Below are 13,873 nucleotides of genomic sequence, written 5' to 3'. Positions count from 1 at the left end.
CTGCCGGTAAAAGGTCTTGTATAGAAGTTGAGATTTGTAAATATAGAAACCAGTAAAGTTTGATTGGATGGAGTTTTTCTTGTAGTTGGGTATAGGTGAGTACTCTACCCTTTTCTAGACCGCCTCAGTTTTAAGCAGTGCTTTGAATAATTTGCTGCCTGAGAGCGAGACTTGATAATCAACACCGGGATGTGTGTGCTACGAGGCAGTGAATAAGTGTATCCCTCAAGTAACCGTCGCTCTCTCAGGCAGCAAATTATTCAAAGCACTGCTTAAAACTGAGGTGGTCCCCCCTCTCTACTGAAGCCCGTGCCCAGTCTGCAAACACTTGTTGTGAATGTGCGCGCAGCTCTAGCTTCTTTTCATGTTCTTTTCTCACCACACTACGTGAAAGCTTATACCCCTTCTGCTTGCCCATTGCCCTAAATGTAAAAAGAAAAACATGCCCTGTGCCCACAACCTCATGTCCTGGGCGATATAAATTGCGCATCCCTGGCTGCACTTACCTCTCAGTCGCAGTAGCTGAAGCCGTTCTGGCGGCTAAAAGTAACAAATTAAGATATAGCAGCATCTAAATAACCGTCGCTCTCTCAGGCAGCAAATTATTCAAAGCACTGCTTAAAACTGAGGCGGTCCCCCCTCTCTACTGAAGCCCGTGCCCAGTCTGTAAACACTTGTTGTGAATGTGCGCGCAGCGCTAGCTTCTTTTCATGTTCTTTTCTCACCACACTACGTGAAAGCTTATACCCCTTCTGCTTGCCCATTGCCCTAAATGTAAAAAGAAAAACATGCCCTGTGCCCACAGCCTCATGTCCTGGGCGATATAAATTGCGCATCCCTGGCTGCACTTACCTCTCAGTCGCAGTAGCTGAAGCCGTTCTGGCGGCTAAAAGTAACAAATTAAGATATAGCAGCATCTAAATAACCGTCGCTCTCTCAGGCAGCAAATTATTCAAAGCACTGCTTAAAACTGAGGCGGTCCCCCCTCTCTACTGAAGCCCGTGCCCAGTCTGTAAACACTTGTTGTGAATGTGCGCGCAGCGCTAGCTTCTTTTCATGTTCTTTTCTCACCACACTACGTGAAAGCTTATACCCCTTCTGCTTGCCCATTGCCCTAAATGTAAAAAGAAAAACATGCCCTGTGCCCACAGCCTCATGTCCTGGGCGATATAAATTGCGCATCCCTGGCTGCACTTACCTCTCAGTCGCAGTAGCTGAAGCCGTTCTGGCGGCTAAAAGTAACAAATTAAGATATAGCAGCATCTAAATAAAAGTATAAATTTCATGAGCAGCAGCCAATAATTTTAAAGTAAAAATGTGCCGGTTGCACTGAAAAAAAAAAAAATTCCTGTTGAAGAAAATTATGTGCTTAACAGAACTGGCCTTTCTTTCTGCAGGCAGGCTCCACTTTCTGCGATATCGCAGATCGCACTATGTTCTGCCTTGGGGTTACTGAATATCAATCAATTTAGTTAATTCTCGGGTTATAAGGTAAACACCAATAAGTCCGAACTATTATGGATAAAACAGACTAATCAGTCATTGGAAAATATACCCTTTAAAATTGTTAAGGACTCATTCAAATATTTAGGTATTGTAATCTCTTCTAACCCAGAACAGTGGTATAGTATTAATGTCCCTCCAATAATGAAAAATTGGCAGAATCTCCCTCTCTCACTATCAGGCCGTATAGCTCTGTATAAAATGGTACTGTTTCCAAAGATTATTTACATCTGTCAAACTACCCCATTATTTCTGAAAGGAAAAAGGCATCAAGATTCTAAATATAGTTCTGAGAAAATTCATCTGGCAAGGCAAAAAACCTAGAATCTCATTGACAAATTTTTCTCTTCCTAAAAAATTTGGGGGCTGTGCTTTACCGGATCTCCAGCTGTATAATCCTGCATTTTTGGCTCGGGTAGTAACGGATTGGATATGGTTTAAAGACTATGTAACTGATAACGAGCTAGAAAATAATATAACTTTTCCATTACTTCCCATATCTTTAATACATGTAAAAAGCTGAGAAATTCCAATTGAAATAAAGAAACTTAGGTCTATACTCAATCCACTTAAGGCATGGTGGAAGATACGTAATATCCTGGGGATAGGAAGATCTCCAAGCACATACCGTTAACAGAAACTCCCAATTCCAGGCAGGACTACAATCAGCACTTTTTTCTAGATGGCAAACTAACAGCCTGGATAAGGTGGCTCAAATAATGGATTTAACAGGGAGATGCATTAAAAAATTTGCAGACCTTAGGCGGGAATATGGCCTCTCTCAGAAGGATTTTTTTGCTTACTTACAGGCAAGACACTATGCAGGGAAGTTAATAAATGATTCTGGGTGGAATTGGTCCTGGGGACCTTTAGATAATTGGTTAATACTAGTGAAAAATAATCAGACCTCAATTTCTCTATGCTACCAAATATTAAACTCATAAAGGCAGTAGTAATATAATAAAATATGAGTCTAAATGGGCATCGGTTCTAGGGTCGGCGCCAACGGAAAGCTGTAATACGCAATCATCTATTATCAAAGTTAGCCGAACTACCCTCTCCTCTACATGGAGAGAATCGCATATTAAATTATTACATATGACATATTACACACCGAAATGGAGCATAAATATACAGTAATCCTCACTTTAACAAATGTCCGAAATGCTCCCTAAATGCGGCTAATCTAAAGCATATGATATGGGACGACCCAAAAATTAGATCTGCTTGGCTTAAACTAGAGTACTGGTTGAACAAGAAGGTGGGGATCTCTCACCTGGATCTTTCACTTACAAGTATATTATTTCTTAGAACAGAAAGAAGTATTCCTCCTAGTAAGAGAAAAATTCTCAACGTTGCCATTTTAGCAACCAGATACTTAATATTTATAAAATGGAAAGAATTTCCAACACCTAGTATTCCAGAGATCAGGAACTGTATGAAAAAACAATGTATTTTGGAACAATTCAACGCAAATATACATGATACTCGAGACGTTTGTAACTTTTTTCTGAAATGGTCACCATTCATTAAAACTTTCCCAAAGAAAGAAATAGACTATTTAATATATCCATTTAGACATTCAGAATTGGTCTTACTAGGAATTTGGTAATTCAAATCCCTTTCACCATAAAATTAATGTGTATAGTAGCAGCTACTATGTATACAGGGGCCTGGGTTTGTTTTTGTTTTCTTCCTCTCTCCCCCCATCTCCCCTCCTGGTGATTTTTTTAAAGCCACTTAATTTGATCAATAATAAAGCACCCGACCGTTCAAGGCAATTAGAAAAATCCAATAAGGTAACAAGTAAAAGTTGGAATCTTGGTTTCTATTGAGCACATAATCATCATGAAATGTTAAAAATATGTTATTTTTTTTTTTCTTTTCCTTAAGAATTAGTCAAAACGCCCTGCGAGGTGTAGTGAAATCTTATATGTGTTTTGATTCAATGTTACTTTATTGGTCACTGAATAAAAAAATTTGAAAGAAAAAAATAATGACGTCCTATTTGAATCATGAAAGGTTTTTTTGGACTTGACTGTCCCTTTAAGGTTACATAATTTTATTCACCCTGGCAATATCTAGCAATATAAAATCCTTACGGTGTCCATTTTAGGACATCCTTGCTCCTTCCACAAATCTCACTCCCCCGTCATTTAAAACTCCAGGCTCCCTCCTGTAAAACTCAGTTTTTCCTCCTCCCTCCTGAAAACTCCCCTATAAATCCTTTTAAACTACATACTCTAACAACTGAAATGTCCTCCTTCCTTCTCCATCAGGTAACACTGCCTCCTGTTCTGCTTCATCCTCCCTGTGTAATGCTGCCTCCTCTGACTTTTTTGTGTGTGCAAATTATACAAACATACAGTATATATCTTTTTATATGGAGACTAAGCGGAAACGAAAAAACACCATTATAATTATATTTAGAAATTAAATACACACACATATATACAAGGTTCCATCCTGGCTGGCAACTATATATTATTTCTAGTAGCACTCTGCTCAGCGGGACTGCTTTTTTTTCACTCTCTATTTTATATCCATTTCAGATCACATGACCTTCCCCCCAGGGGTAATTACATAATGCTCAAGTTACACTAATCATGTTTGCTTACTGGATATTAGCCCCTAGAAATAGGTAAACTTTCATGGGCCATATCATATGCCCATTTCATGCTAAATTATGGCCTAGCAATTTTCATGTCTTCATCACAAATTAGTGGCTTCCATTTCCCAGGTAGTCTCCTGGCACTTATTCTTCAACAAATCTTGTTTGGGCTTATTGGATCACTGGTTATTGCCAGCACCTAAAATATGTCTACATGGATACTTAGGATGTTTTCTGGGAAGAGTTATGGGCATTATTCCCATTACTAGATATTGCTGTTAGAGGGTTCTGGCTTCCAGCTGGGAGCTGGCTAGAAAAATAATACCCAACGCTGACCCCTAGCTGTGATAAACCACAAACAAAAATTGGCCAGTGTGAAATTCAGAGACAGAAGGACCAAGAGTCAGATACCTCACTGTCATAAGGTTGCACCATTTGATTATATTCTGAATTCACAAAAACGTGTACCAGATATACCAAAAGAAAAAAGTACATTTGATTATAGAAGTAAATTAGAAACTTTTTAGTTTCTTGTTGCTCGTTCTGAATCAAGAAAGAAAAAAAATGGTATGATGCCTCTTTAAAGCCCAGAACCATTTGTTAAACAACCAATTGAACAACTACCATAGGTGTATTGGTGGACTTGGGTAATTTTCAGGTCAAATAAGATACTGTAAATAAGTCACCTTTGCTAGACAAGTAAAGTAATGTTTTACTTGTATAAATTAACTACAGAGCACATTAAACCACCCATGGTTAGACTCTTAGATCTATATGTTGTAACTTAAAAAGCTCAAGCATTTCTAGTTATGTACAGAATAGGTTGTAAGCACTGTAGACACACTGTAGTACTATAACTACCACCTCTAAAATTACTAATACTTAAGGGTCATCCTTCTGGAAGTAAATTGAACTGTCTTTACATATACATATATACACACACAGTAAACAGTAGTTCCAGTGCATTGTGGGGGACAACTATTTACTTTCAGTATGTATATTGGCTTCTGACACACTGTGCCATGAGTGGGCACCAGAAGATGGCTGCCAAGTGTGTCACGGATGTGTTATACTTGACTGCCTGACAATATAAGAAAGTAAGCAGTGATTCCCCAAAATGCACAAGAAACTGCTGACTTTACCAAAAAGGGAAAAATGTGGCATCTGCAAGTATTTCTGGGCCTGACTGTGACACTTGGAAACCAGGGTCAGTGTAAACACACTTCAAACAAGCTTCTTTAATCATGGGTTAATAAACATTTTCCATTAAGAAGCCAGCAGGAATATTTAGGAGGCAGCCACACATTTACAGTATATGATCCAGAGATCATTCTTTATACATAGATACATGTAGAGTATTAAAAAAAATAGTTATAAGCTTTATCTTCATGGCTCCAGGAATTTGCCAAGCCTTGTTCTAGATTCTCTTTAAAGTCCCTTCCAGACAACTACTTTTGGAACACAAATGCCAAATGCTTAACTGATTTTATTCAATATGAACACTAGAAAAGAAGTCTGAACAGCTGCAGAGAGAAGACGTTTCTGTGTTACTACTTACCTTTTTCTCACTGGGCAATCTTCAGAATCAGATGATGTCACACTGTTGGTATTTGAAGAACTTTGAGAGGTGTCATCTTTCTCATTTTCCGATGACTGTGAAGATCCTTTAGACTGTCCATTAAGGAGTAGACCTGTAAAATGTCAAAATTATACTATGTTACTATGACAGAAACATCTGGACGCAAGTAATATTCTATTATACAGCAGATGACAAATATATCTTATCTACAAACATTAACTAACATAAGAAAAAGATTTGCAGACTTTCCCTTGATGCAATTAAAAGTCTATATTTATTGTATCCAAAGAATACATAACATTTTTCAAATTTATGTCACACCAACAATGAACTGACGCGTTTCTTGTGTAAAAATCTGGTTCTCTAAGGCTACAGAATGACAAGAATCTGTCTTCTTCAACCACTTTTAAACCATTCTGAATGGAATACTAAAATATTTTTTTTATTTCTAGGTATTACATTTTTGTCTTTATGGAAAATGGTATGCCTATATTAAAAGGGACAGTCAAGTCAAAACTAAACTTTCTTGATTCATATAGGGCAAGTCATTTTACACTACTTTCTAAATTTTCCTTTATCATCAATTTTGCTTTGTTCTCTTGATATTCTTTGTTGAAAGCTAAACCTAGGTAGGCTTAAGCTGATTTCAAAGCTGTTTACGTCCACCTCTTATCTCAGTGCATTTTGACAGTTTTTCAGTTAGTCTTTGCTAGTTCATGTGTGCCACATAAATAATATTGTGCTCACTCCCGTGGAGTTATTTATGAGTCATCACTGATTGACTAAAATGCATGTCAAAAGAATTGTGATAAGGGGCAGTCTGCAGAGGCTTAAATACTAGGAAATCACAAAGGTAAAATGTGTAATAATATAACAGTGTTAGTTATGCAAAATGGGTAATAAAGGGATTATCTATCTTTTTTGATTGTTATGTGGGGCGTACATATAATGTACAACTCTATAATGCATGGAGGTTTAATAACTAGGCTACTAGTGACACAGAATTTTATACTAGGCTCCCAAGAATTTACCTAGATAGCAAGCATTTCTTGTTTCAAAATTTCTACACATAGAAAGTGAATATTAAAGCCATTTATTGCAGCAGCAGGGTCTGGCACAGCAGTAGCCCATGTAGGTGTTCAATATAAAGATACACAGTGATTCTACTTTATCACTTTCCTCTCATTTCCTTGTAAAAACAAAACAAAAACATGGATGATTCTTTGAAGAACTGTAAAACAAAGTAACCTGCATGATCTTTCTAGCCCTTAAAGGGACACTGAACCCAATTTTTTTTCTTTTGTGATTCAGATAGAGCATGCAATTTTAAGCAACTTCCTAATTTACTCCTATTATCAATTTTTCTTCACTCATTTGCTATCTTTATTTGAAAAAGAAGGCATCTAAGCTTCTTTTTTGGTTCAGTACTCTGGACAGCACTGTTTTATTGGTGGATGAATTTATCCACCAATCAGCAAGAATAACCCAGGTTATTCACCAAAAATGGGCCGGCATCTAAACTTACATTTGAAATAAAGATACCAAGAGAATAAAGAAAATTTGATAATAGGAGTAAATTAGAAAGTTGCTTAAAATTGTATGCTCTGTCTGAATCACGAAAGAAAAAATTTGGGTTTAGTGTCCCTTTAAAGTCAAATTAGGTTTTCTTTCTTGTGCGTCAAAAACCCCTTAACATGAAGAAGAATTCAATTTAATTATGATCACAGGATACCTTTGGATCTATGACGTTGTGAGCGTGTAGCATGAATGATAGAAAACTTTTGGATTTGATGAATGTTAGAAACCTCACTATTTTTTTGAGTCATTTAAACTGTCCTTTTGAAAAAACCTCAGTCATTTTTTGGATCAGACTTAGGACCTGATGATAAAAAATTCACCATTAATTTGCCTTTCTAAAAGTCTTTAAGGGACCTAACCGTACTGACAGAGCAAAAAGCCCTGAGTGAGGAACCATAACAAAGCATTGCTTAAAGGGACATGAAACCCACATTTTTTAGTTCATTATTCAGATAGAGAATGCAGATTTTAAATAACTTTATAATGTATTTCTATTATCTAATTTGTATATTGTTGTTAAACAGCATGAGTACTGCATTATGAAAATATTTGTTGTTTGACAAACATTGGGGGGGGGGGGGGATAAAATGTTCTTTCATCATTATGCAAAATATCATTGTAAAACTGCAAAAACTGATGTAGTGTATTAGAGCATCTTATTATTTCACTATTGCAAAGTAAAAGTACGCTCCAGAGCAGCAATGCACTACTGGGAGATAGCTGAACACACCCACTGAGACAATGACAAAAAGCCTATGTAACATTGCCAACAATCACAATCTAAAACAGTAGTTCATTACTGCTCTCAAGCTTACCTAACAAAGAACACCAAGAGAACAAAGTATAAATCTGATAGAAGTTAATTGTAACATCTGCCTGAACCATGAAAGTTTACTTCTGACTTTCAGGTCAGATCAACCACTTTACATTAGTACTTAAACAGCATGGTCATGTGTAAGCATCATATATTCTTTAACTGAGTTTAAAGGATCTGAGTGGCAGTTGTGCATGAGGAGTGATTAAATCCCTAGAGGGTTATCAGGTGCCTTATTATGAATATGCAGTTAATAAGTGCACTAAGTGCATGTGTAGCTTGTGATTTGTAGCAAAATATATGTGAACGTCAAAACTACAAAGTCCAACAAGAATCTACCATTAGGTATTCGTGTACAAACCTTACAGCTTCAGTTCATTTACTGCCAACTGAACTGCATCAGTCAAATAAAATTTCAGGTCATGGAGGTTGTACTAAGAAACAGACGTGCCTTTTGTCAACAGCCTGCAACCGGTGAGCTTATTAAAGTGCCACTGATTGAAACCACTTTAGTCTGGCACTATCATTTTCTCTCTTTTTCTTTTTTTGCCTATACAGTAACAAAAACTGAAAACTTATTTTCCATGCACTGGGAAAAATTGCCTTTTAAGGAGATTTTATCCAATTTAAAGATATAGTATTGCCAAACTTGTACTTTTAATTGGCTCGCCCTACTTTTGATTTTACTTTTTTTTATTATTTTTTTCAAACACATTAGTATTAAATACTTATCTAGTGAACGCTGTATTTTTGTAATAGCTTTGCCTGACCTGTGCCCAGGACATATGGAGCATACCTCTGTTCTCCACATGCACTGAAATCCTGTGAATGAACCTTCTCAAAAACAAAATGTATGCTCATCTAATAAATTAATTTCTTTCATAACAACGAGTCCACGAACCTTCACATGTGGGACAGTTCCCCTCCTGACCACAAGGTGGAGGCATAAGACACCTTTAAATCTCTACCACTTACCAAGATCCTCAGTCATACATATAGCCAAGTAGATGAGGGGGAAACCCCCCCCAAAAAAACAGGAAAGATAAAGAGGGGTAAGAAAGTGCAAAACAAGTACTGCTGTCACCTGCACATAAAAAGAGAGGGGCTCATGGACTTTCACCATCATGAAAAAAAATTAATTTATCAGGTGAGCATAAACTCAACATGTTTTCTTTCATCAGAGGGTGAGAGTTCACAAGTCATCAGGTGGGAATCAATACCCAACAGTAAAGGCAGGACGATGCTATTCAGGCACTACTACCCACCAAACTTTCCTGCATAAGGCAGCCTAAGAAGAAGCATACACATCAAAGGAACCACAATTTCCTGATTGATAGTATCTGTGGATAGCACAATGGGGGGAAAAACAGCAAGTGCAAAGAGAACAGCCTTATCCTGATGAAAAAGCAGAAAAGGAAGTTCACAAGACAAAGCTGAAAGTTCAGAGTCTCTTCTAGTTGAAGAAATAGCTAGAAGAAAAAGTACCTTCTAAAACAAAAGTTGAAGATCCAAATCATGTATTGGCTCAAAAGGAGGGTTTGAAGAACCCTCAAAACTAGATTCAAATTCAAGGAGGAGAAGCTGGCTGAATAATCGGTTTAAGGGACATTGCACACTAGAATTTTCTTTGCATAAATGCTTTATAGATGATCCATTTAAATAGCTCATCTGGGAGTGTTTTTGTAAAAATGTATAGTTTTGCTTATTTTTTAATAACGTAATGATTTTCAGACTCCTAACCAAGCCCCACAGTGTCAGATGTATACACACGTTTACAGACTACTGCTGGCTCCTGTTTATGTTATCTGTCTTTTCATATGCAGGGAATTGGGGGAGGGGGGAGTCTCTGCTGTTCTGTTTTTTCCAGCCCCTTTCACTAGGTGTCCCAGTCAACCTAAACAACAATGTTAAACTGGGAGTTTCTTATTAAGTTTTTGAAAGGTTTTATACTGGATTTTTAGATTAGTGTCTTTGCATATTCTTCTTTATAGTAGTGTCTATTACACGCAGTTATATGAAATTAGGTGTGCAATGTCCCTTTAAATAGTTCTTGCACTCTCTCAAATATCTGAGGATCCAGCTGACAGCTCAGTTCCACCAATTGTATAAATAAAACTGCACACCACTTTATAAATCTATAAGACAAGACCTCCTGAAATGGAAGGGATACACCTTTTCTTGGTATGGCCGCCTCTCCGCAATCAAAATTAATATTTTCCCATGACTACTCTACTTATTTCGAACACTGCCTATACCAATCCCAACCCCATAATTGTCCACACTACAAAAGGAGTTAATAGCTTATGTTAGAGGCAGTAAAAGAAGCGAGAATGTTCTTCGATAACTCTGACACATCATAAAACTCTAGGGGGAGTGGGCATCCCAAACTTGTTAGATTATTATAAAGCAGCCAGAATATCCCAAACAATGCTGATGGGGAGAAGACAGGGGAGATTATCTGGGCTAGATTGGAGGCAGGGATGGAGGGTCTGCCACAGGCGGATAACATATGATGGAGTGATCAAACAGATAGTACCTCTACATACAGATCTCCGGCATGTGCATCCACCAGACAAATTAAAGGAACAGTCAACACCAGAATTTTTGTTGTTTAAAAAGAAAGATAATACCTTTATTACCCATTCCCCAGTTTTGCATATCCAACACAGTTATAATAATACATGTTTTACCTCTGTAATTATCTTGTATCTAAGCCTCTGCTGACTGCCCCCTTATTTCAGTTCTTTTGACAGACATGCAGTTTAGCCAATCAGTGCTCACTCCTCGGTCACTTTACATGCATGAGCTCAATGTTATCTATATGAAACATGTGAACCAATGCCCTCTAGTGGTCAAAATGTATTCAGATTAGAGGCAGTCTTCAAGGTCTAAGAAATTAGCATATGAACCTCCTAAGTTTAGCTTTCAACTAAGAATACCAAAAGAATAAAGCAAAATTGGTGATAAAACAGAATTTATGCTTACCTGATAAATTACTTTCTCCAACGGTGTGTCCGGTCCACGGCGTCATCCTTACTTGTGGGAATATCTCTTCCCCAACAGGAAATGGCAAAGAGTCCCAGCAAAGCTGGCCATATAGTCCCTCCTAGGCTCCGCCCACCCCAGTCATTCGACCGACGGACAGGAGGAAAAAATAGGAGAAACTATAGGGTGCCGTGGTGACTGTAGTTAAAGAAAATAATTCATCAAACCTGATTAAAAAACCAGGGCAGACCGTGGACCGGACACACCGTTGGAGAAAGTAATTTATCAGGTAAGCATAAATTCTGTTTTCTCCAACATTGGTGTGTCCGGTCCACGGCGTCATCCTTACTTGTGGGAACCAATACCAAAGCTTTAGGACACGGATGAAGGGAGGGAGCAAATCAGGTTACCTAAACAGAAGGCACCACGGCTTGCAAAACCTTTCTCCCAAAAATAGCCTCCGAAGAAGCAAAAGTATCAAATTTGTAAAATTTGGCAAAAGTGTGCAGTGAAGACCAAGTCGCTGCCTTACATATCTGATCAACAGAAGCCTCGTTCTTGAAGGCCCATGTGGAAGCCACAGCCCTAGTAGAGTGAGCTGTGATTCTTTCAGGAGGCTGCCGTCCGGCAGTCTCGTAAGCCAATCGGATGATGCTTTTAAGCCAAAAGGAAAGAGAGGTAGAAGTCGCTTTTTGACCTCTCCTCTTACCAGAATAGACGACAAACAGAGAAGATGTTTGTCTGAACTCTTTTGTAGCTTCTAAACAGAATTTTAGAGCACGGACTACATCTAAATTGTGTAGCAAACGTTCCTTCTTTGAAACTGGTTTCGGACACAAAGAAGGTACAACTATCTCCCGGTTAATATTTTTGTTGGAAACAACCTTTGGAAGAAAACCAGGCTTAGTACACAAAACAACCTTATCTGAATGGAACACCAGATAGGGCGGAGTACACTGCAGAGCAGATAGCTCAGAAACTCTTCTAGCAGAAGAAATAACAACCAAGAACAAAACTTTCCAAGATAACAACTTAATATCTATGGAATGTAAAGGTTCAAACGAAACCCCTTGGAGAACTGAAAGAACTAGATTTAAACTCCAGGGAGGAGTCAAAGGTCTGTAAACAGGCTTGATCCTAACCAGAGCCTGAACAAATGCTTGAACATCTGGCACAGCTGCCAGTCGTTTGTGTAGTAAGACAGATAAAGCAGAAATCTGTCCCTTTAGAGAACTCGCTGATAATCCTTTATCCAAACCTTCTTGTAGAAAGGAAAGGATCTTAGGAATTTTGATCTTATTCCATGGGAATCCCTTGGATTCACACCAGCAGATATATCTTTTCCATATTTTATGGTAAATTTTTCTAGTTACCGGTTTTCTGGCTTGAACTAGAGTATCTATCACAGAATCTGAAAACCCACGCTTTGATAGAATCAAGCGTTCAATTTCCAAGCCGTCAGCTGGAGGGAGACCAGATTTGGATGTTCGAATGGACCCTGTACAAGAAGGTCCTGTCTCAAAGGTAGCTTCCATGGTGGAGCCGATGACATATTCACCAGGTCTGCATACCAAGTCCTGCGTGGCCACGCAGGAGCTATCAAGATCACCGAGGCCCTCTCCTGCTTGATCCTGGATACCAGCCTGGGAATGAGAGGAAACGGTGGAAACACATAAGCTAGGTTGAAGGACCAAGGCGCTACTAGTGCATCCACTAGAGTCGCCTTGGGATCCCTGGATCTGGACCCGTAGCAAGGAACCTTGAAGTTCTGACGAGACGCCATCAGATCCATGTCTGGAATGCCCCATAATTGAGTTAATTGGGCAAAGATCTCCGGGTGAAGTTCCCACTCCCCCGGATGGAATGTCTGACGACTCAGATAATCCGCCTCCCAGTTTTCCACTCCTGGGATGTGGATCGCAGATAGGTGGCAGGAGTGATCCTCTGCCCATTCTATTATTTTGGTCACTTCTCTCATCGCCAGAGAACTCCTTGTTCCCCCCCTGATGATTGAAATAAGCAACAGTCGTCATGTTGTCTGATTGGAATCTTATGAATCTGGCCTTTGCTAGTTGAGGCCAAGCCCTGAGAACATTGAATATCGCTCTTAGTTCCAGAATGTTTATCGGGAGGAGAGACTCTTCCCGAGACCAAAGTCCCTGAGCTTTCAGGGATTCCCAGACCGCGCCCCAGCCCACTAGACTGGCGTCGGTCGTGACGCTGACCCACTCTGGTCTGCGAAAGCTCATTCCCTGGGACAGGTGGTCCAGGGTTAGCCACCAACGGAGTGAGTCTCTGGTCTTCTGATCTACTTGAATCACTGGAGACAAGTCTGTATAGTCCCCATTCCACTGTTTCAGCATGCACAGTTGTAATGGTCTTAGATGAATTCGCGCAAAAGGAACTATGTCCATTGCTGCAACCATCAACCCTACTACTTCCATGCACTGCGCTACGGAAGGACGAGGAATAGAATGAAGAACTTGACAAGCGTTTAGAAGTTTTGACTTTCTGACTTCTGTCAGGAAAATCCTCATTTCTAAAGAATCTATTATTGTTCCCAAGAAGGGAACTCTTGTCGACGGAGACAGGGAACTTTTTTCTATGTTCACCTTCCATCCGTGAGATCTGAGAAAGGCCAGAACGATGTCTGTGTGAGCCTTTGCCTTTGAAAGAGACGACGCTTGTATTAGAATGTCGTCCAAGTACGGTACTACTGCAATGCCCCTTGGTCTCAGAACCGCTAGAAGGGACCCGAGTACCTTTGTGAAAATCCTTGGAGCAGTGGCTAACCCGAATGGGA

General features: G+C 39.1%; 1 protein-coding gene across 1 annotated transcript in view; it reads right to left on the bottom strand.

Moving 5' to 3' along the window:
* The window catches only part of JARID2 (jumonji and AT-rich interaction domain containing 2), a 690,587-nt gene that overhangs the window by 367,178 nt on the left and 309,536 nt on the right, over window positions 1–13,873 (bottom strand). The window contains 1 exon segment of the mRNA XM_053714761.1: window positions 5,673–5,805. Coding sequence (XP_053570736.1) covers window positions 5,673–5,805 — 133 coding nt within the window.

This window comes from Bombina bombina, chromosome 5 (genome assembly GCF_027579735.1).
Source record: "Bombina bombina isolate aBomBom1 chromosome 5, aBomBom1.pri, whole genome shotgun sequence".
NCBI lineage: Eukaryota > Metazoa > Chordata > Amphibia > Anura > Bombinatoridae > Bombina > Bombina bombina.
The sequence above is the reverse complement of the archived record's forward strand: the minus strand, read 5'-3'. Positions and strand labels throughout refer to the sequence as shown.